This window comes from Salvia hispanica, chromosome 6 (genome assembly GCF_029641045.1).
Source record: "Salvia hispanica isolate PSC_SH4W2 chromosome 6, Shi_PSC_v1, whole genome shotgun sequence".
In the NCBI taxonomy this organism is placed as follows: domain Eukaryota; kingdom Viridiplantae; phylum Streptophyta; class Magnoliopsida; order Lamiales; family Lamiaceae; genus Salvia; species Salvia hispanica.
In genome coordinates, this window is record NC_142697.1 from 4,292,343 (window position 1) to 4,314,356 (window position 22,014).

At 36.9% G+C, this 22,014-nt stretch overlaps 2 protein-coding genes and 1 long non-coding RNA gene across 3 annotated transcripts; 2 read left to right on the top strand and 1 right to left on the bottom strand.

The window, feature by feature from the left end:
* Positions 1-176: 176 nt before the first annotated feature.
* Positions 177-8,640, top strand: LOC148923095 (cell division cycle protein 27 homolog B-like). The gene is made up of 16 exons (XM_089061358.1): positions 177-617; positions 1,508-1,580; positions 1,763-1,869; positions 2,002-2,048; positions 3,151-3,248; positions 3,801-4,105; positions 4,563-4,718; positions 5,337-5,550; positions 6,160-6,380; positions 6,459-6,524; positions 6,753-6,872; positions 7,127-7,203; positions 7,360-7,479; positions 7,571-7,790; positions 7,867-8,148; positions 8,292-8,640. Exons 1-16 carry the CDS (start codon positions 513-515, stop codon positions 8,349-8,351), a joined length of 2,271 nt encoding a protein of 756 aa, XP_088917484.1. The 5' UTR covers positions 177-512; the 3' UTR covers positions 8,352-8,640.
* Positions 8,641-13,155: 4,515 nt separating this feature from the next.
* On the bottom strand, positions 13,156-16,390 carry LOC125192522 (uncharacterized). The gene is made up of 2 exons (XR_016132982.1): positions 15,595-16,390; positions 13,156-13,420 (listed from the first exon to the last, which is right to left on the bottom strand). It is a non-coding gene; the product is annotated as an uncharacterized LOC125192522 (long non-coding RNA).
* A 1,886-nt stretch (positions 16,391-18,276) lies between these two features.
* LOC148923096 (stromal cell-derived factor 2-like protein) lies at positions 18,277-21,694 on the top strand. Its single transcript, XM_089059959.1, has 6 exons — positions 18,277-18,637; positions 19,386-19,526; positions 19,644-19,784; positions 21,122-21,171; positions 21,258-21,387; positions 21,477-21,694. Exons 1-6 carry the CDS (start codon positions 18,539-18,541, stop codon positions 21,558-21,560), a joined length of 645 nt encoding a protein of 214 aa, XP_088916085.1. The 5' UTR covers positions 18,277-18,538; the 3' UTR covers positions 21,561-21,694.
* The last annotated feature ends 320 nt before the right edge of the window (positions 21,695-22,014 follow it).

A 22,014-nucleotide genomic window follows, 5' to 3' on the forward strand; every position in this document is an offset into this window, starting at 1 on the left:
CGTAAATTAAATATCGGGTGTGGCTAAAAAAAAAAATACGCAGAAATATTGTAGCACATATAAAGTTAATGATTTTAACTACTAAAATCTTACTAGGAGTAATAAATAAATTTAAAAAGAGGAAGGACAAAATATATGCCGAATTTGAATTTTAACTAAGACACGCGTTACTAAAACTACTGTTTGCTTCAAAATTAAGAAATTTTCAAATCTTAGGGTTTTTGTCAATTGGGGGTTTTGCCTCACGAATTAGCTGATTCCAACGAGATGTTGTTTTTGTTTTCCGTTGATGTTTAATTCCGAGAACATCTCCGAATTTGTACAATTAACCAACTTTCTCCGTTTTCAGCTTATCTTCTTTCACAATTTAAAATCTAGTGAGATTTTTTTTCAAACCTCCATCTCCCTCCATCTCAGTCTCTCGCAATCTGAGTGAGTATAAGTATTGATTTCGTATAAGATCTCCCAAATCCTTAGTTTGGCCTAAAAAAGTGTTTGAATTTACGGCCAAGATGGAGGCTATACTTGCTGATAGTGTCCGCAACAGCCTCCAGCAACTAATGTACCGAAATGCCATTTTCATGTGCGAGCGCCTCTGCGCTGAATTTCCTTCCGAGGTTAGTTTTTTTGAATATGGCCTGATGATGAAATTTTAAATACAATGCGGAACTGTGGAATTGTGGAATATTATTTACAATTATTTCTGGAAAAGCAATTACGGCACTTATGTTTTATTTGAAGTGAACCCCTTTTTGAGATTGAGCTGAATGATGAAGCCATGTGGAGTTTAAATTGCGATGCCGTATAGTTTACACATCCTATACATCTTTGGTTGTATAATGTATGTAGTCTGGTGGGAGCGCAGCTATTAACCCCAGTCTGTTAGTACTTTTTAGTTCACTTCTACTTCCTGTCAAACAAGAGTCATGGTTTTTTACTTTGTCGAAAAATGATACTCCAGTACTTTTAATGTGCTACTGCATATAGTTGTTGGCTTGTACAGTTATGTGGGAAGGAGTGGGAATTTGTAGTTATATCTTAGTGGTTAGTCTTGAAATTAACACTTGTGATTTCCTCAAGTATTATTTCTAATTTCAGTACTGGGACACCACTAGTTGAGATGAGTTGAGTTGCAATGCCATATATTTTATACTCCTACTTCTTTTATTGTATAATGTAGTCTGGTGGGAGCACGGCGATTAACTCCAGTATGTTGATTGTTGTTTCACCTACTTCATGTCAAACAAGATACATGGTTTTTGATTTTGTCTGAAAATGTACTTTTCATGCATTGCTGCATATATTGTTTCCGGCTTTGTATAATTATGTGGGAAGGAGTGGGACTTTGTGGTTATCTTAGTGATGTTTGTCTTGAAAATTGAAATTAACATTTGTGATTTCCTAAATTTGTTTGTTGAATGTTGGGTATGGCTAAGTCTGGACTAGCTTTGAATTTGATTGAATTTGAATAGTTTTGTTTCATTGATATTTATTTTGTTGAGTGCAGAAAAATCTGCAACTGCTTGCTAGCTGTTATTTGCAAAACAATCAAGCACACTGCGCTTATCACATTTTGAAGGGTATGTGCTGCAAAATTTTCTTCATTTATCTGAATATCTGACCAATTGATTAATGGACCATGATTAGTTATGGTGCATGATTACTGATTTATTCTCTTATCTTTGTAACATTTAATCATGGCATATTGTTGCACTATGTGTGGAAAATGGCTTATTTAATTCTTTGTTCTCTTCGATTCAAGGAACACATATAGCTGAATGTCGCTATTTGTTTGCACTGGCGTGCTTCCAGATGGATCTTTTGAATGAAGCAGAAGCAGCATTATCCCCTAATGAGTCTAATGTGGAAGTATGCTCATTAAGTATAATTTGTCTTTCAGCTGTAATGGTTATACTTACATGACTTTTGGCTGAAGCTGTTATTTGCGGAAATAATCATTTGTATGGGAATGATAGTTAGTAGTTTCCTTACTTGTCGCAGGTTCCAAATGGAGCTGCTGGGCATTTCCTTCTTGGACTTGTGTACAGGTTTTAACGTGATACCTTATTCAATTCTTAATTACATTGGATTTTGCTGTCTTTTTGGGTTGGATTGCAGTTGCCATTTTCTCTAGTCCTTGTATGCTTTTTTTCGTTCCTGTCTATATTAATTGAAACTGACACATTAAGGGAAACAAGGCTGAGGCTCTTTTTTCGAGTTGCACTGTGTATTGAGCGGCTTTCTTTTGATCATAAGGAGATGTTAAAAATTGTGGTCTGATTGTAGATATGTGTCCTCTGATTATTGATTAAGGTTGGGCCTCTAGAAAAGCGTTTGTTGTGGACAATAAGTTGCAGTACATAGTTTTTTTTTTCTTTGTGGACAGGGGATTGTTAGCTGCTATCTTTCTAGCGCGATTTGATTTCAAATGACCAGTAACAAACAACTCTATCCTAAATTAATAATCTATTTATGAATGTTTTCTTTTTAAAGTACAATGTGGTTTCCTAATTTCTCGGGCAATAAGTGACAAGGGATTAAGGTCTTCCCACTTCATAGGTCATAAAGTTCTTTCTTGTTTATTCACTAGAAAGTCTACTGTAAAATTCATGACTCAGTGTTTGCTTATTCTTGTGTAGAACAGAGTGAAAGGGCGATCACGATTCATCATGAATTATCATATGATGATATTGCAGAAAAGTGCTTTTACTAAGCATGATATTTCAAATAAATTTTCATTTTTGTATGGGTTGGTGCTACCTTCTATATGATTAAGAAAAGAGAGAAAGCAACTATGGTGAGTGCTACCGATAGTATGATGACAGTTGCAGATATCTGGAACTGTCAAGGAGTCAAGGACTCAAGATGGTGCCTCTTCCATGTTGTTAACTGTTAAGTGTGTCTTAATGGCTTACAACCCAATAATCGAGATATTTAAGTCTGATAAAATGGAAAATTCCCAATTTGTTGAGAATTCTTGGTATGTTTGAATACTGTGGATAAGATTTCAGAAGAACTTGGAAATGAATTTTCTGGGAAAAAAAATGCAATTGTGTTTTGGGAGAAGTTACTAGGTAGAAAGTTGTTTTGGAAAACAAGCTAAATATTGGCATTATATTTGTTCTTCAATATCATATGTTGTTATCACAGGTATACAGATAGAAAGCAGAGTGCGATCAATCACTTCAATCAGGCTCTGTCATTGGATCCATTATTATGGGCTGCTTATGAGGAGCTTTGTATATTAGGTATATTAAATATTTGTTTACTTTATATTTTTTAATTTTCTGCAATCTGACCCCATCTATTAAAGGAATGGCAATTGGATAGCCATTTATGAGGCTTTTTTCTTTTTAAATTTTTTTTCTACGCTCTTCAATAATGCTTATAATAGAAATACTTAGCTGCTTCTCATGTCTTTGCTTTTCCTGGTAAATGCTTCATACATCTGATTTGGAATTGGCCTCTAAAGATTTTTATGCACATATATGTCTGTATATATCTGATCTGATCCAAAGTTAAATTAGTAACCTTAGCTAGACTGATGTGAAAATTAACATGTGAAATTGGCTGCACATTTGGGTAATGCCTTACTATTTTGAGTTTTGTGAAATTTGAAACATTTTTATCAATGTAATGCTTTTCTATTTCCTTTGGGATGAGTCTTTACTTGAACTTGAGCATATTTTTCTCCCATTTTAATCAGTATGTTGCCATTATCTTTTCATCTATAGTTTAAATTTCAAACAGTGCTATAAAAAGCTCTCTTTTTTAACCAGATAAAATTGGCATCATTTCAGGTGCTGCTGAAGAAGCGACTTTAGTCTTTGACGACGGAGCTTCTCTTCTTATTCAGAAGCAATACCTGCAACGTGGTTTGCCTTCCCATAGTTCCCAAGCAACAAATGAGGATCATGAGATTACTTCAAACAGGAGTTCAGTCTCTGATGATGTTAGTCCAAGAAAATTGAAGCACACTTATGGTAATAACCTAAGAGAGATGTCTGGTAACTCTTATGCAACAACTTCCAATCAGCCCCTTCATGGTGGTCCCACCAGCTTGCCATTTTACAGTACTCCTTCCCCGATGGCTACACAAGCACAGGTATAATCATGTATTGATGCTGTTTCTTGTCATTTTGGGCTTGATAATGGATAGTTGAACTTTCCTTTTCGTTCATCTTCTCCATTTTTTTTGTAGCACCGGCTGCATATTGATGCTGCATTACTCTGTTTGAGCTCTCATGCTGGTGGCCATGATCATGCTCTCTGTTTTTTATATTTAAGCTGAATGTTGGTGATGACATGTATTTATTTTCAAACTCTCTCATCTAAATTGTGGAAGTTTTGTTACTGTCTTTGTACTTGCTGTCTGACTGAAATTAATCATCTTATTTGCTGGTATTCTTTATATATTGCTTATTTTTCGGTGAATTATATTGATCTTTTTGGAGAATGATCAAGTGAGATTCACTTATGGTATTATAGAAACTTGTCTTTGTTTCTTATCTTTTGTGCTAAAGAATACTAAGTTTGTTCTTAAACTACTTAATGTATTGCAGTTATCTGGAGTTGGTCCACCTCCAGTATGCAGGAATGCACTACCAAATGGGCCGAATATGAGAACATATGGAGCTGATGTCTCCCAACGAGTAACCATGAACTCTGCTGTTGCAGGCCCTAGAAGAAAATTTGTTGATGAAGGAAAATTAAGAAAGGTTGAGATATTTTAGTACTAGTATTTTGTTATTGTACTAATAGTTTTGTGCATGCTATTACTCATTTTGGCCACTGTTTGCAAGTTTATTGTTTCCTAAGTTCCCGTTTGAAACTAGTATTTATTTCCTCTGGATCTCTTTTTCTCCTTCATCAATCCCACACGATTTCCTTATTAACTGTATAATAATATAACCTCTCAGAGTTCAGTAATAGCCTCTGCAAAAATGCAAAATACATTTTGACTGTACTTTATGTCTCAAGTTTAAGTTCAATTCTCTTCATAGTTGCTTGTGATGGGTACTGCTCACTTATATGCTTTCCGTTAGTTTCTCTCGTTCCAAACTGATAAATTTTATTCTGAAACCTATCCGAGAATCTTGTACAATCTTTTTTCATCCACCCATATTCTTTTAGCTTATGAGACATATCTTGAGGGGGCTGGAGTTATATTGGATTCTGCTACAGCAGCAAAGAGGGCCAAGTTTTGAAACTAACAAATAACCATTGGTATAGGGTGAAATTTTGGAGTCATGACTTCTTTTTGTGATAGAGACAACACAATTAGAATTAGTTGAGAAATTGTCCTAAAGTTTGTCAGTTCCTTCATATGCGTTTAGGTGTCTGAGAGGCTATTTTCTGATTCCGGGCAACGACGAAGCATGAGACTTGCTGGAGAATCTGTCAATGCAAATTCAAGTACATCTGTAGCTTCTGGGAATGGAATAAGCCACTCTTCTAAATATCTCGGGGGATCCAAGTTAAACTCAGTGGCTTCACGATCTTCGACACTTCGAAAAAGTCACCCTTCTTCAAGTGAGATTGCTGACGAAGGTAAATAATTGATTGCTTGGCTTTTTTCATAAAATTTTATCTCTTTATGTTTTATCTGATGAGTTATATAAATGAAGATTTGTGTAGTAAAGCTTGACATAATGTAACTGTATTGAAACCATTAGACCTGGTTATTATGCATTTTGTAATCTTGAACCCTGAATCATATTCTAACATCATTCTGAGTGGTCCTTCACCTATAGCTCTTTACTGTGTTTCCCCAGCTTTTTTGATGTTCAGAAAACTAGTTTCATGGTTTGTGGATGGCTTCCAATTGATATTCAACACTTTCCATTCAATTTTTTAATTATTTACTTTAGATGCTACATAAGTTTCCTAATATTTGACGTTAATGAAGTTTATGTTGTTCTTTTATTAGTAGCAATATTTTGATTGATTAACCTTAGATGCTAAGTACATAAGTGGTTTCTTAATTATTTACCTTAGAAGATGCTAGATGAGTGGTTTCCTAATATTTGTTCTGTGAATTACCAATTAGTTAACCAGTGAAGGGTTAATTGAGGGAAAGAGAGAGCTGAACAAGGAAGTTTCAAAGCTGTTACACAGATAGTCTTTTGATCTGACCTAACTGAATTATTGCTTTTTTAGGTAACCATCATGAGGTGTATGATGAATCTAGATTAAATGTTACCAGTTCGACCTCGTCACCTAGTGGTGATAATAGGTCTCTTGAACCAGAAGGAGCAACCAGATCACACGGTGCAGTGATTTTGAGCAGCTCCAAAGTTGCAGATGGTGCTTCTGATATTCTGGGTCTCCTAAGCCTTCTTGGGGAAGGCTTCAGACTCTCATGTCTTTGCAGATGCCAGGTAGTAGTCAGTAATCTTGAAGGAAATTTATTTGCCATTAGTTTACATGTAAAGTAAAGTCCTGCTTGTCCTGAACAGGATGCATTGAGCATCTACATGGAACTTCCACAAAAGCATTATAATACCGGATGGGTGCTTTCTCAGGTAAACAGTTCCCCCTTAAGAGTTAAAGATTCTTTGCAAGTTCATTTTTAGAAAGATAAACTCAAGAGAGCTTGGTAGCACTTGATACGCTTATCTTGTTGTTTGCTCTGTACTTCATTGTCAAGCATTTAATATCATTGCTGTTCATACACTTGTGTGAGTGTATGTCTGCTTCGACCTTTACATATCTTTGACTGTCATCTTGTATATGATCTCACTCAAGCACAGGTCGGGAAAGCTTACTTCGAAATGGTTGATTATCTTGAAGCTGACCGTGCCTTCAGTCGTGCACGCATTGCTTCTCCTTACAGTTTGGATGGAATGGATATATATTCCACAGTTTTATATGTGAGTTTTATCTTTAAAATTATTTTCCCAGTTGTCATTCATTCCTTGGCTTCAAACCCACTTTATCTTGATGATTCATGATTGCGATAGGGGACTATGCATTTAAAATTGTGGTCTTCCCTCTTATAGTGTCAATCTGTATTCTATCAGGCCTTATTCGTTTAGATTATACTTTTATTCTTAATCAGTTACCATTTCAGCTCAACCCATGAATTTTAACTTTTTTATTTACTCAATCTGCCTCCAACTTTTAGCATTTGAAAGAAGATATGAAGTTGAGTTACTTGGCCCAGGAGCTGATATCAACCGACCGTTTGGCTTCTCAATCGTGGTACTTTCCATCACACTCAACTGTACTTAGCTTTATACATTAATAAGATACGCATAGATGTTTGGCTTCTTGCATACCTTTTGTGGAATTCAAGTTAATTACACAACACAACACAACACGTGCTATTGCGACTGATTTATGTATGTTGTATTACAGGTGTGCTATGGGTAATTGCTATAGCTTACAGAAAGATCACGAAACTGCTCTCAAGAATTTCCAGCGTTCTGTGCAATTAAATTCAAGATTCGCATATGCCCACACCTTGTGTGGTCACGAGTATGGATCACAATCTAATTCCCTGCTATATACGTATACCATATTTCTTACTGTTGCTATTTTTAGTAATCAAACCTGTGTTTGTTTATAGATATGTGGCTTTGGAAGATTTCGAAAATGGTATCAAGAGCTACCAGAGTGCCCTTCGAATAGACTCCAGACACTATAATGCTTGGTATGGACTAGGGATGATATATCTTCGGCAAGAGAAGTTTGAGTTCTCGGAGCATCATTTCCGGATGGCTTTCCAAATCAATCCACTTTCTTCTGTCATAATGTCATACCTTGGGACTGCTTTGCATGCATTGAGGGTAGATAAATATATTACGAAAAGACTATCCTATCTTGGAATCAGTTTTGACTAACAATTCTCATAACTTCCAACAGAGAAATGATGCAGCACTGGAGATGATGGAAAGAGCTGTATTGGCTGATAAGAAGAACCCTCTCCCACTATATCAGAAGGCTAACATCCTTGTGAGCATCGATGATCTTGATGGGGCCCTAGCAGTCCTCGAGGAGCTCAAAGAGTACGCCCCATGTGAAAGTAGTGTCTATGCGTTAATGGGCAACATATACAAGCGGAGAAATATGTACGATAACGCCATGCTTCATTTCGGACTGGCATTGGATTTGAAACCATCTGCAACTGATGTCGCTCTTATTAAGGTAACAAACTCATATCTTTATAGTCTATGGACTTATAACTAATTATTACTCCCTCGTATAGATTTGTTAGAATACACAAACCTTGTTTATCAGTATTGTTCATTCCATCCGTTGTTTATGAGGTTTTGGCATGTTCTGAACAGGCTGCCATTGAAAAATTGCACGTACCAGACGAGATAGATGAGGGTGATTCCATGGATTGAATTGTTGACGGGCTAACTTATACGGTACATGGTGGTGATCCTGTGCTTGTGCTTTCGGGTCGAACACAATATGCTCGTCTGCATATTGTTTTTCAAGGATCTGGTGGGGATGCTGCTGCACAAGCGATCCAACTCAACTCCAACCCATCTCAACTTACTTCCAAAGTCTATTCTATATTATGTTGTAACTCAACTCCACTGTAATGCACACATATAATTTGCCTCTTTCCAGAATGTATACATACAGCAGCTCATTCTAAATAAGTTCAATCTAAATATTATGCATCTAGTTCGATTGTTATATTGTTTCTAAAAATACAAAAAAATATATCAAATTCTATTTGATTTTGATATGTATACTATTCTTTTTGTTTAAAATAAGATTATTGCATTTTTGGGATGATACGAGATTTTATGAGTTCAAGTAGAGAGAAAATGTACTTAAAATTGATAAATGTTCTAAATGGTTAGAGACAAAATAATTGGATATTTGAAAATTTCATCCAGTTAATTTAACTTATTCTAAATTCTATCCAATTTTCATCCGATTAATTCAATTAACTAAAATTAAATACAAATTCAACAAAAAATTATCGCCCAAAATGTAAAAATTTGTTACTCCATATTGCATGTTAACAAACACTAAGGCCATGTTTGGTTGGCGGGAAAGTAAAGTTGGCAATGAAAATGATTCCTGGGAAAATGAATTTCGAAAATATGATTCCTAGTAACTTTACTTTCCTGTATTTGGAGAATATCAAGATTTTAAATTTATACTTAATTTAAACACCAAACTAAAAATATATTTATTATTTTTTATTTATAAAAAAGAATAATATTATAAAATTTTAATAAATTATTAATTATAAATAATAATACTTATTATATTATTATGTTTATCATTACGATGGATAGTTTAAATATGGATTATCCATCATAATATATAATAATATAATTATAGTTATAGTTACATGGAGTATTATACTCATTTATTATAATAATAAATATAATAATTATTATATTATAATTATAAAATTTACAGATATTATAATTGAATAAATTTTATAAATTAAAATTTCATTATGACTTTATTGATTAATTATAATTTATATAATATAATAATTATTATTCATTATACAATTTATAGTTATAATTATGATAATTTTAATTATAGTTATTTATTATAGTGAAATTAAGCATAATTTATAATTTAAAATTATTTTTAAAATATAATAATAATAATAATAATAATAATAATAATAATAATAATAATAATAATAATAAAACTATACTATATTGCTTAAATATGTAAGAATCCTAAAACTGGGAAAAAGAATACCTAAGAAAAGTTAGGATTCAGAATCCTGGAAAGTTGTACTAACTTTCCTTGTTCTCGGATTATGATTACTTTCCCAGTTTGATTAAAAACCGAATCAAACGCAGGAATTTAAAATTTAAGGAATCAGATTACTTTCCCAGAGAGAATCCTGACAACCAAACATGGCCTAAGGTTTTAAGACATTTTTACACAATTAGATTTTTATTTTTTTCATATTTGATTTTTGAGTCTTTTTACACTTGGATTTTATAGTCATTTTGTAAAATTGTGTTTTAATCCATGTTTCACACATAGGTTCTTACTTATTGCTCATGGCCACAAAAATGATTGGGATGCATGGGAGATTTAAATGCCTACTTAGTATATTGGATTAAAAACTTTAACTTTTGGCTGTCTTTTTTCGGATGGAATGAAGTAAAATAACAATTTTTTTTGAATGCTCATTCTATTCCCTACTTTATTTCATAATTTATTTTTTCGAAAATGTGTCGCTCGTCCTTGTTCGTGCTCGCCCTTGGGCCTGCAATTGGCGGACGAGGCAACGGACGACGTGTCGGTGAGTTCTTGTCCATCCACCAGTGGTCGGACGAGCGCATGGACGACACCTGATGTGAATCAAATTGTAGTCCTTTATTGCATTATGTTAACGCACTTTTTAAGATGAAAAATGGACTCAAAAAATCAAATATGAAAATGACTTAGAATAAGGAGCAAACAAAGATAAGGGACCTTCGAGTTAGAACCGATTAGGTGATAAACCGGGGGTGGATCCTTTGTGTTGAATTGTGTTAGAAGCTAATCCCGAGCTTACTATGCGACTGTAGGAGTGAGGGGTTGGTGAGTAGAGCCTAGGAGACGTGATCAGCCTATCCTAGGTGTACAATTCCTCGATCAGTGATCAGCTGCGAGCGAGTGAAAAATCAACACGATCCCTAAAAGCATTGGAAAAATAATTAGGAAATAGAAGTCATGTGAAAAACAACCCGAACCAAATTAGTAGTAGTTCTTCCCCTTTATTGTGCTAATCTCAAGGTTACTTTCTCGATCTATTTGCTTGAGTCGTTTGTCCAAACCTATAAAACTACAAATTTATCGCTTTTTAGTTAGATTTAATAGTTTTAGCAATTAATCTCCTCCTTGTGGGTTCGACACCTTTTATACTGCATTGCACGTCTGTATACTTGCAGAAGTAGTATTTTTAGGGAATTATAACTTGTTTTGTGTACTTAAATTAGACCCTAAAAATCACAATAACACCTCGTCCGGGCAAAAAATGCACCACTGTAGACGCTCTTTAGGAAAATAGTACAATATCAAGATTAACTTTTGTGGAGCGATATAGTAAAAATTTAAAATTGTTAAGGGATAGTAAAAGAAAGGGATATTGGTCCCTAAAATCATGTACTTTGGGTAAATTTTCGTGTTTGTCATAAACTTAAAAAATGATAAAAATATCACAAATTTTACATTATGTTTGTTATTTCTTATGACTTGTTTATCATCGTATCCGACTCACGTATGTGCCTCTATTTAAATCCTGCTTGGTTCAAATAAATCAACGCGACTTTTTATTCTACTTGCGACAAACTTTGAAAGTTGTCTTAAATACTCCCCATGTCCGTGAAATATTGTCCACTTTTGCCATTTTGGTCCGTCCGTGAAATGTTGTTCGCTTTATTTTTTTTTTCTATTTTTGGTAAATGGACCTCATTTTCCACTAACTCATTACACTCACACTCTATTAAAAGCTAATATAAATATGAGACTCACATTCCACTAGCTTTTTCCACTCACTTTTCTTCACATTCCTTAAAAATTGCACCAAGTCAAATATGGACAACATTTAGTATAACAACATTTTACATATGGAGAGAGTATAACAAGTATTTCACGATCACCCACGTAGAATAAATTTCACAAACAGAGAGAGTATAACAAGTATTTCACGATTACTCCTGTAGAATAAATTTTTACCGAAAATCTCTTATTTGGATGAATTGAGATATACTGAACGAAATACATACCACTAGTATCTATTTTGTCGACTTTGGGCAAGATTTACTTGCATGATTTCATGTTTAGAACATGGAAACTAAGAGTGACCACAATAGAGCTGTTGCGACGGCCTATTGTAAGCCGCATAAGAGCCGCATCGGTGATGCCACAGCCGGGTACCCGGTTGCGCCGGGTGGAGAGGGGCGGTCACGCGACTGCCTATTGCATGCCGCGAGACCGCCGTGGCGGTGCAATTCCGGAATTTTTTTTAATTTTTTAATTTTTATCTATAAAATACTTATATTCCCAATTCATTTTTTTCATTCCATTCCAATCTCAAATTTCAAATTTTCTCAAATCCACTCTCCGAAAATGGATACTGACGATGGGCAACGATGGGTATCAATGTGCATGGGATGAGGGCATGAGGCCTATGACGCGTTGGTTGAAGAGGTTGTGCACGAAGTACAGGAGGAGGAGGAGCGCTTGGCAGCGGCGGTCCCTCAACCTATCCAGCATCGGCTGAAAACCCACGTTTTCTGTCTAGAGTTTTTTTGTTGGCGTTTCAGAATGTCTCGACGACTCTTCCTACATATAACCTCGTCATTGGCTTCGCAGTAGGGTCAGACTGTCGACGATACACAAGTGCACTGCTGCAATTAGGCAGCTGGCCTATGGCGAACCGACTGACATGTTCGACGAATACCTACATATCGGCGAGACGACTTTCCTATAGGTTTTGAGGCAATTATGCGTATTTCAGGGTTGCAGGGTCTTAGAACGACATCAACGTTTTGCAGTTGTCGCCTCTCTTCAATGAGCAGTGATAGGGTGAGGGTCCGGAAATCAGCTTCGTAGCCAACGACAGGCAGTACAATAGGGACTACTATTTGACAGATAAGATATACCCTCGGTGGCCGTATTTTTAAAGACGATCAGACATCCAGTTGGTCGGAAGAAATTTTGGTTCGCGCAACGAAAAGAGGGTGCGATGAAGGATGTTGAGCGAGCATTTGGTGTGCTCCAAGTGCGATGGGGCATTATACGGTGCTCGACGCGAGTTTGGCACGCATACGACGTCGTTGATATCATGTATTGATACGCTCGGATTTTACACGGTTTTAAGACAATTATTTGGTCCGTTTTGAATGTCAAAGTTGCATTACATGTTCATTAGTTTCATATTTTATCTATTTTGGTATTTTTGACATATTTTGTGAGAAATGTGCATAATTGAGCCTAAAAAGGGAGTCAAAACGCGAAGTTGGAAATTTGGAGCTGTCCTGCATGTTCAGAGGCCGCTGCAACACCGCTGGCGCCCAACGATCGCCAAGTCAGTAGCGGCCCACTCCGGAAAAGTTGTGCATAAAGAACAAGACTGTCACGACCGCACTTTGCTTAGGATAGCGGAAGCGGGTAAACCGACTATGAGAGGGATTTAAGAAACGGAGAAAGAAAAGGGGAAACAACTTGAGAATATGCCCAAAGGCCAAGTCGATCATATCATAGAATATAAGTCAAATGTACCATTACATGGTCTTAGAACTAGAATAAATATTACATCAATAAATCAGAGTTCGATGGTGAGATTCTAAGATGTCTCACTTCACAGAAGAGCAGCGGAATAAGTCCATACTAGACGACTTCGTGTATGAAGACACGAATCGTGAAAAGATCCACTGGATTATTTAGTAGCATCGACTCCGATCATTTCTCCATCCTCTTGACGTTCAACCTGCACATTCATAAATACATGCAGGGCTGAGTATATGAGTACTCAGTGGACACATGCCGAAAACAAAACATACAATATATAGTTGTCATCCATCCACAGTATCACACGGGGTTTTTTCTTAAAAGGCCCGAGCATACTAAATTCTTTGTGATCTTAAAATTCTGACTGCAGTCTAAGTTCTTTCAAAACTCTCGCCAAATCTGTGTATCGTGTACCATGAAGGTGGCCACCTTCAGCGGACACTTCGCTGGCCAACCGCTGATGGCTCACGGCCCTCGTGCACATTATTCCGAACAGGATTTGCGGTCCTATTGGGAACCGAATTCGTCAAACTAGGTTTGACATCGCCAAACCCCGCGGGCTACAACCCCAACAGATAGGCCTCAAAACAAACATTTTATGGCATGACAACAACTTTAAGATAATCACTGCTTCATTTTGAGAAAATGATTTTTCATAACTTCAAAAGTATTTTCTTTATATCCACACTATAGTGTTGGATATTAAAAGAAAGCCCACCTGATATGCTTATGTCTCAACTCAAAAACTCGCTTTGGCCTCACTCGCCCTTGAACAATTTATCCCTTGAAAATAAATAGCGTAGCACGCTAATTAATACTTAAACTATTTTTCTTTAGAAAGAATGCATGCATCCTATTGGATAGCACCTATATCTCAGTCTCGGCTTATAAGATTTTTCTTTATCCTGCCTCGGCTTCACTACTCTGAATAGTTTATTTATTCTCTTTACTAACTTTGGAGAAATTCTATTTTCTCTAAATAAATATTCGGGCCCTTATCTAATAGAATAAGAATTCTTGGACAATCTCTTCTTAAATCCTTTTCTTCGGATTTTTCTTAAGGCCGCCCATGGCGTCGCGGGGCGACGCCAATCGGCCCTCGCTTCTCCCACTTTCCTTCTTCGGAAATCTAAATAAATATTCGAAAATTAATTTATCAACTTTCGAGCTCCAACTCGATATTTTTCATCTTTGGAAACTTAGCAAATTTTTCAGGAATTAATTAATTGAGCTCCAACTCAAGTCCGTAAATTAATCCCATCCAACTTCTCATAATTAAATCTTGGCCCAATAATAATCTCCACTTATTTCTTTCATTCATAAAAATCGGCCCACCTTCTATTTTAATTAAATGGGTTTAGCCCATACTAATTAAAATATTCCATCTTTAATTACTAACAAGTAGTCCCTTTCCTTAATTCCAATTCGGTCCAAACAATTTAAATCAAAGTCTGGAATGTACTCTCTTCTCGATCCACGTTGAAAACTAACAAGTTGGCCCAACCCCTTTTTTTTGATTTATTACCTTGGCCCAACTTATCACTTTACTTAGACCCCAAACTGTAAAAACTTGGCAGCCCAATTATATCTAACCCATCGTCCCTCTCTTCTTCTTCCAAAACTCAACCATTTCAAATCCCTAAATTCAAAATCAAAGGCGGCGGCTTTGCCTCTCTGGCGAAATCGCCGCTATTTCGACGGAATCTCGGAGTCCCGCCGACGCATACGCCCTCCGTCACGCTTCTCTCTCCGTCCTTTCTCTTCCTCGGCGGATTCACCGTCCACTCAGCTTGACGGAGATTCGCCGGCTCCGTCTTCGTCTCCAGTCGATCGACGAGCAGACCCGCCGGAGCTCCACCACGCCTCCTTCGCCAGGCAGCCACGGCGCTCACCGGATACTCACGCCGGCCTCCTCCGTCTTGCGCCCACCGTCCAGCACCGGCATCCTCGGTGAATCCGGCAGTAGAGAGGAGGCATCGCCTCCTTCTCCCTCTCTCAGCCGCGGCCTGCAGCTGCTCCGCTCGCTCGTCGCCCGGCAGCCCCTCCGCCTAAGCTAAGTCACCTTCTATTTTCTCCTTTACTCAATTTCTTTAATTTCTAGCTGATTGGTGATTGATGGTATTTCGTATGATCTTGTTGGAGTATTTAAATTCCATGATCCAATTTTTTTGAGTGCTCACTGGAAAGATCTTTGGCTATGGTATTAAAGTTCTAATTTTTCATTTGGGGCTTTTAGCTCATTGTGAAGACTTGATGGTTCTTGCTACTGATCCATACTTGATTGTGAGGATCCTATGGAAGTTCTAAGTTCTTGTGCTATCTATATTTGTTGTTCTACATGATGCAAAGGTTATTGGGTGTTGAGGTTGTTACCTCACTTTGATGAATCCTCTCGGATGGGGACCGATGTCCTGTCTCAGAATCTCCTCCTTGCTCCTCCTCCCTTCCTTGCTGTATTGCTTGACTTTATGTGAGTTTGGGGTGTCGATTTTGTGGGGAGGAGAAGGGAGATGAGGCTGCTTATATAGTGCTCTATCTTTGGCTGTTTGTGCTTGAAACTTGGAGGCAAAGGCTCCTATTTTCGGGCTGCCAGCTCTCCCTCTTTTGAGCTTGATGTTAATGTCTTTCATACCTCTTTGGTGCAAGTTATGGGCTACCCACTATGGCTGATCTCATGGATCCTATTTTTTATTCTTATGGTGCTTCTAAAAGAGCTCTTCTTCACATACCAAATGTCTCTATTCCCTCTTTGGGGAAGTTAGAATATCTTGGTCTATGGTAGCAAGATGTTGCTTTGCACACCTCACTTTACTACATTGGTGAAAGTCTCAACTCTTGCTCTTTTTGTTGCTAGATTCTAACCCCTTTTGGTGCTACTTGTAGGCACATGAGTTGTCAACACTTGGAGCTTTGTGGAGGTGGAATCGAGAAGGATGGAGGAAGATCTTTCTCATGTCATCTCTATTATCTACTTTTCCAAAGTAGTTAACATCCCAATTGTAATCCCAATTGTAGACTTGAAAGTCCTAAAATAGTAGCTTTGAATTTCTTTGTCTAAGTGTGGCCTCTTTTAGGAGTAGATTAGAATATTTGTTTGTAGGAAGCCATCTAATGTAAGCATGTACTAATTGTATTTAAATTCCTCCAAGATTTATCTAATAAAAGTATAGCCTTTACTTTTATCCTTGAATGTGAATTTCCTTGCCTTTTATTTCTTCCAACGAAAATACTTAGATTACTCCATAGTCGAAATACAACGAGGAATGTACGATTACACATCTTTTAAACGAAATTAATTAAGCTACTAAATCCGATTTATCCCGAAGGAAAGGAACGAAATTTCGGGGCGTCACATACGCCCAACGACCGCTGGGAAGTGCGTGGCGACCGCTTGCCAAGAGTCAGAAGCTTCAGACCAACCCACAACGACCGCTGGCTGAGGTGCAGCAGCCCGCTAGAAAAAAGTGGCGAGCAGATTTGCCCTACTTTCTCTCCAAGAATTACCATATTTTGCAACCATTTTCCTTATTTGAAGAGGGGCGATTTTCTCCCTATAAATACCTCCCAATACTTCATCAAAAAGGTTATTCTTCTTTCCAAATATTTCCAGCGTTTAAAAGCTAGAGTACTTCATTGTGCAAGAGATCGATGAAGGATTCAAGTTTACACCAAGGCTACAAGGATTCAACCTTTGAGTTCTATTTGTTTTAGTTCATATGTTTTCATGGTCTTCCCTACAATCTATGTGTTTAGATTATTCTATGATGTGTAATTAAATTCATAGGATTCTAGGGATGTGTTAGTAACGATTTTGGTTATACAATTCATTTTTCTATTTAATATCCGTTTTGTTCTTACTTTGTTTATTCCTTAAGTTAATGGATAATGCTTTCGCGTTTGAGTGACACATTCTGTGATGATTTAATATAACTTGCTACATAATCGTGATAGGAGGTTGTCGAGTTAGGTCCACTTAATAGACACTACAATTAGCTTCCTTTAAAACGACATTGTTAATTGAGAGTGAGGATTTTTCAAGGATTTTAGGAGCTTTTAGGAGTTACGTATTTATGATTGAAAACCCTAATGTTTGTAATCAACGTTTGCATCGCATAAGCATAAGCTAAGTGACTCGTTCTATCAAAGTAAGAATTGTGTTAGGGTGTTGTAGTTGGAATTTGTATAACCATAATTGTGAACGCGCATCCATGGAATTCCCTAATCGTATACTTTTATCTTCGTAATTTATTTGCAATTAGTTATTATTTGCTTTCAATTGTTCTTTGTTTTCAAAAATTCACAAATCTTTCGGTTTTCCAAATAGTAATTGAGTTTTAGTAGACAGTCTGTGTCTATTTTCCCCGTGATCGATATCCGTTACTAATCTTTAGCTATACTATTCATACTCTGTATATTTGTTGGTATTTATAGTGCTAATAAAAAGTGCATCATGTATGCATGAATCATATTACATAACATTAGTAGATGATGAAGGTATATCTGTGGAGCGTTAGATAATGGACGATGGTGCTGGACCAAATCACGGTGTTGCCAACGCCCCCTGGGTGTACCGCGTACTGATAAATACTTGCTCCGAGCTTTCCTTGGTATACGCAAGGAAAGAGAACGTTTCCAACTCCAGACCGATATGGTTGAAGAGATATGGTCACGTAGGGGAGAGAGCACATCATGATTACTTTCGTTTGTAATTCTCGCAATCTAATTATTTTCGAATGAATTTTGTTTTTTATTTCTAATTATTTTTTTTAATTAATTTTATTCTAGTCTAATTAAAATATATTATCAATTGATAAAATAATGTGATTTGTGACTCTGGGTTGACCGGATAAGTTTTATAATTTTTTTTTTTGGCGGCGGAGTTGCTGTTCGAGTAGTGTGGATACCCTTCCAATCAAACTATGCAGATCACGCACCAATACCCAATAGTAACATCCCACGTCAACAGAACTCCACGTGGAATGATGCAATTCGCAACCTCCGTCACTCGCACGTGGCAAAATTCCAGTTGAATTAATTACCCCACGCCCAGCCCAGGGCTCATTGCAACTTCAATCGAGAAATTAGCCGGAGCTCCGGCACCGCCGTTGAAGATTTAACCGTGGCTCCCCCCGCTCCGCCGAAGCACCAGCATAGCAATCTCACTCGCAGGAAATCCGAGCCAGCTTCCGCCTTCTCAGCCGCGTCTTCTTCGGGTCCGACCCGAATAGTCTATCGGGAGTCCGTTTCCCGCTCATCCGATTCGGATCTGAGTCCGCCATTTTGGCAGAAGACTTGGTTCATTGTCCTATTGCTAGCGATGGCCGTCTCCTTTTTCGCTCTCGCGATATTCCTTCTTTTCACGCTCGACTCCGATTATGGTTCAACTCCGGCTTCCGCCGCCTCCGAGGGCGTTCAGGCAAGTCATAATTCACCTTTAATGTTATTTTTTTTTCGCGTATAGTTATAGTATGTGTGAGCTGGAGAGGAGATTCACCTTTTTCCGAAATTTCTCTATTTACATTGTCTATTTGATCGGCGAGATTTAGGTATTTTTGTCATTAAATTTGTTTTATTGACGAGCTGGAATTCAAAATTTTGAAGATACTATGTTCTGGTTTTTGTTTTTGATTGGAGCTGTTACGATTACGGCGTGATTTGGTTGCAACTTAGTGATGAATATCAGTGCAATTGTGAATTGACGAATATTCGTAGTTTATTATCTGGCCTCGTTGTTGTGATTTTGTTGAAGTATGTTGAAATGTGAAGAACCAACTTGCTAAAGGTTTTAGACTTGTAGGGATTTAGTTGGATTTTATATGATTCCTAAATAAGTACCGGTTTGTGTCTTAGTTCCAAATGGCGTTTGATAACTATGATTTCCATGAGAACTGATGAGAAAGGAAATGAAGATATAAAGACAAGTTGGTCAAGTTGTATCCCTAGGGTTTTGCTAGTGAAGAAACTAAGTAAACTAGTATTTAAATTCAGGTTCACTCTGACAGTTGTGAAAGCTAATTTCGTTGCTTTTATGTTCATCCTTCTGCTTTACTGACTCGAATGCTGAGTAGCTGAAGTAATTTATAATATGCAGTTAATAAACTAGTTTTATATGCTCTGTGTTTCGAGTGCCATTGTACCAATGAGTTTTCTCAAATATTTTCCAGATATCGTATGGTTCAGTCATCAAGCTGATGCATGAGAGGACAAAATATAGGCTGCACTCGCATGATGTTCCTTATGGCTCTGGCAGTGGGCAGCAGTCTGTTACTGGTTTTCCTAATGTTGATGATGCCAATAGCTACTGGGTATGTCACCAGTCAGCACTACATTGTCTGATTGTTCTGGTGTAATTGTAGCTCCTTTGTGCATGTGATCTATTAATTCTGATTCCTGGACTGTTAAATAGAAGTTGTCATTTGCAGATTGTCAGGCCTACACAAGATTCATCTGCAAAGCAAGGAGACTCAATAAAAACTGGAAGCCTCATTAGGTTGCAACATATGAAAACTAGAAAGTGGCTGCACAGCCACTTGCATGCCTCGCCAATATCAGGCAATATGGAGGTCAGTGTTCGTGAGTTTGCTTAGCAACCTCCTGCCTGCATCAAATATTTGAACATCTAACTATCTATCTGCTTTTCTGGCTGAAAATTCTTCTTTTACTTTCCTATTTCATTGTGCACAATTCTGGTATGTAGAGTACGTGTGATCTTCAATGTTACTCAAATTTGTTTTCAGCTATAAAATTGTGTAACCTGATTGTTAAATAACAACAAAATCAGGTATGAATTATCATGTTTAGCTTTCATCACGCATCTGTTATTGCATTTAGACTGGGAGATTTAATTCAATCATTCAAAACAAATTTATTTCAAATTTGTCAGAATTAGTTCAAAATCCAATAAATGCTGAATGTGTTTGCTTATATTGATATGAAATATATCTTCCAACTCTTGAATCCATTGAGACCTAGTAAAATGTTTTTATTATATCAATTGAAATTTTGAGAAACAACTAATGACTAATCACTCTTTTACTAACAATGTTTTTTGTTGGGACTGGGAGCTTCTTTTTTGCTAGTTTGATGCACATTGTCGCTCACATAGAAACAGTCTTAACTTCTTGATATATCACAAATCCTTTTTAAACTTGTTAGTCCAGAGTCTTTAAATCTAGATGTGTTAGAGCTGAGGTAAAAATCTGAACTTCTAAAGTTGGTTGTTGTGTAATATAGCTTGATCTTAACTCAAAGTCGTTAGTTTACTGACAGAAGCTAATATATGCTTATAATTTATAAGTCAACTCCTATAAGTACTAAGCTTGCACTGGTATCTACTCGTGGCACTTAGACCTAGATGCCACGTGACACTACATGGACCTTGTATTTCTACACCCAATATGTTTTGCAGTTGTTATTCCCAGTTTAATACTGTATGGTTGTCTAATTTCTCAGATGGACTTTATTTATCAATGACTAAATGTTTTTCCTTTTCCTTTCCCCTTGTGTAACCTACGCGCAATTGAGTAACTTGTACTACGTGAATTTTCAGCTGAAGGTGCTTATAAGTTCCCACTAGGAAGGAATAGACATAAGATCCTTTTTTCGTTCTGAAAATCATTTTATTTGGTATTTTTAGTACTAATCTGATTGGTCTGACTAATCAACCTTGCTCTTGAACTATGCAATTGATGTGTCATGTTTATTCTAAAAAAGTTATTCATCTTTGTTATCAGTACCAGCATTGTGACGTTATAGATTTGTACGAGTTCCACATCTAATATTTTCTTGTGTCTTAAATTGTACCGTGTATACTTATAGATCCATCATATTTGATATTCCATGTTGTATCGACCTTACTATTATTGCGTTAAGCCGAAATACATGATGGAAAAAAATACAGGTCAGTTGCTTTGGCAGTGATAACGAGTCTGACACTGGGGATCACTGGAGGTAAAGACATTTCGTTATGATACTTGTGGATGATGTGATTAGGTTTTGAAAGGAGGCATTCATAGTGTTTGTTGCATGTGGTTCAGTGTCGAAATTGAGGGAAGTGGAAAGACATGGAGGCAAGATCAAAGGGTAAGGCTTCGGCATGTAGATACTGGTGGGTACCTTCATAGCCATGACAAGAAATACCAACGCATAGCTGGGGGTCAGCAAGAGGTGAGAACGAAATTAAGTGAAATAATAGTGGATTTGACAAATTGCAGCATCGACGTCTTGATCATGTATTGTCTTCGGAATTGTTTCAGGTTTGTGGCGTTGGGCAAAAGAAGCCTGATAATGTTTGGCTAGCAGCGGAGGGTGTTTATCTTCCCGTTACGGAAAGCAAGTGAAAGCTCCCCTGTAGTTTTATGCAATCAGTATGGTTAGCAGTTCTCTATCCCCTTCTCCTATAGAGTATGGAACGCAGTTGTATCTGAACATTGCAAAGTTTTGAAAATAGTTTATGTAATTTCCTTCTAGTGAATGTAGACTTTATGAATTCCACAACTCAAATCATGTGTTCAAATTGTTAAACTGCACATACAGTTATGTTTGAAAGTTTTCGATTATAATTTTAATCTTGAAGAACCCAAGGTTCATTTTTGCTGAAAATTTGTATAGGGCCTTGTAAATGATGGATATTTAGGGAGCAAATATGTATTTAGAGCATTCCCAACGGTTTCCCTAAAACCTCCCTTATTTCTCCCTAACTCCTGCCACATCAGCGCCACATCAGCACCATAATTTATCCCCAGTTTTTAGCCAACTGCTCCAATGGTTTCTCCCTTATTTCTCCCTAACTCA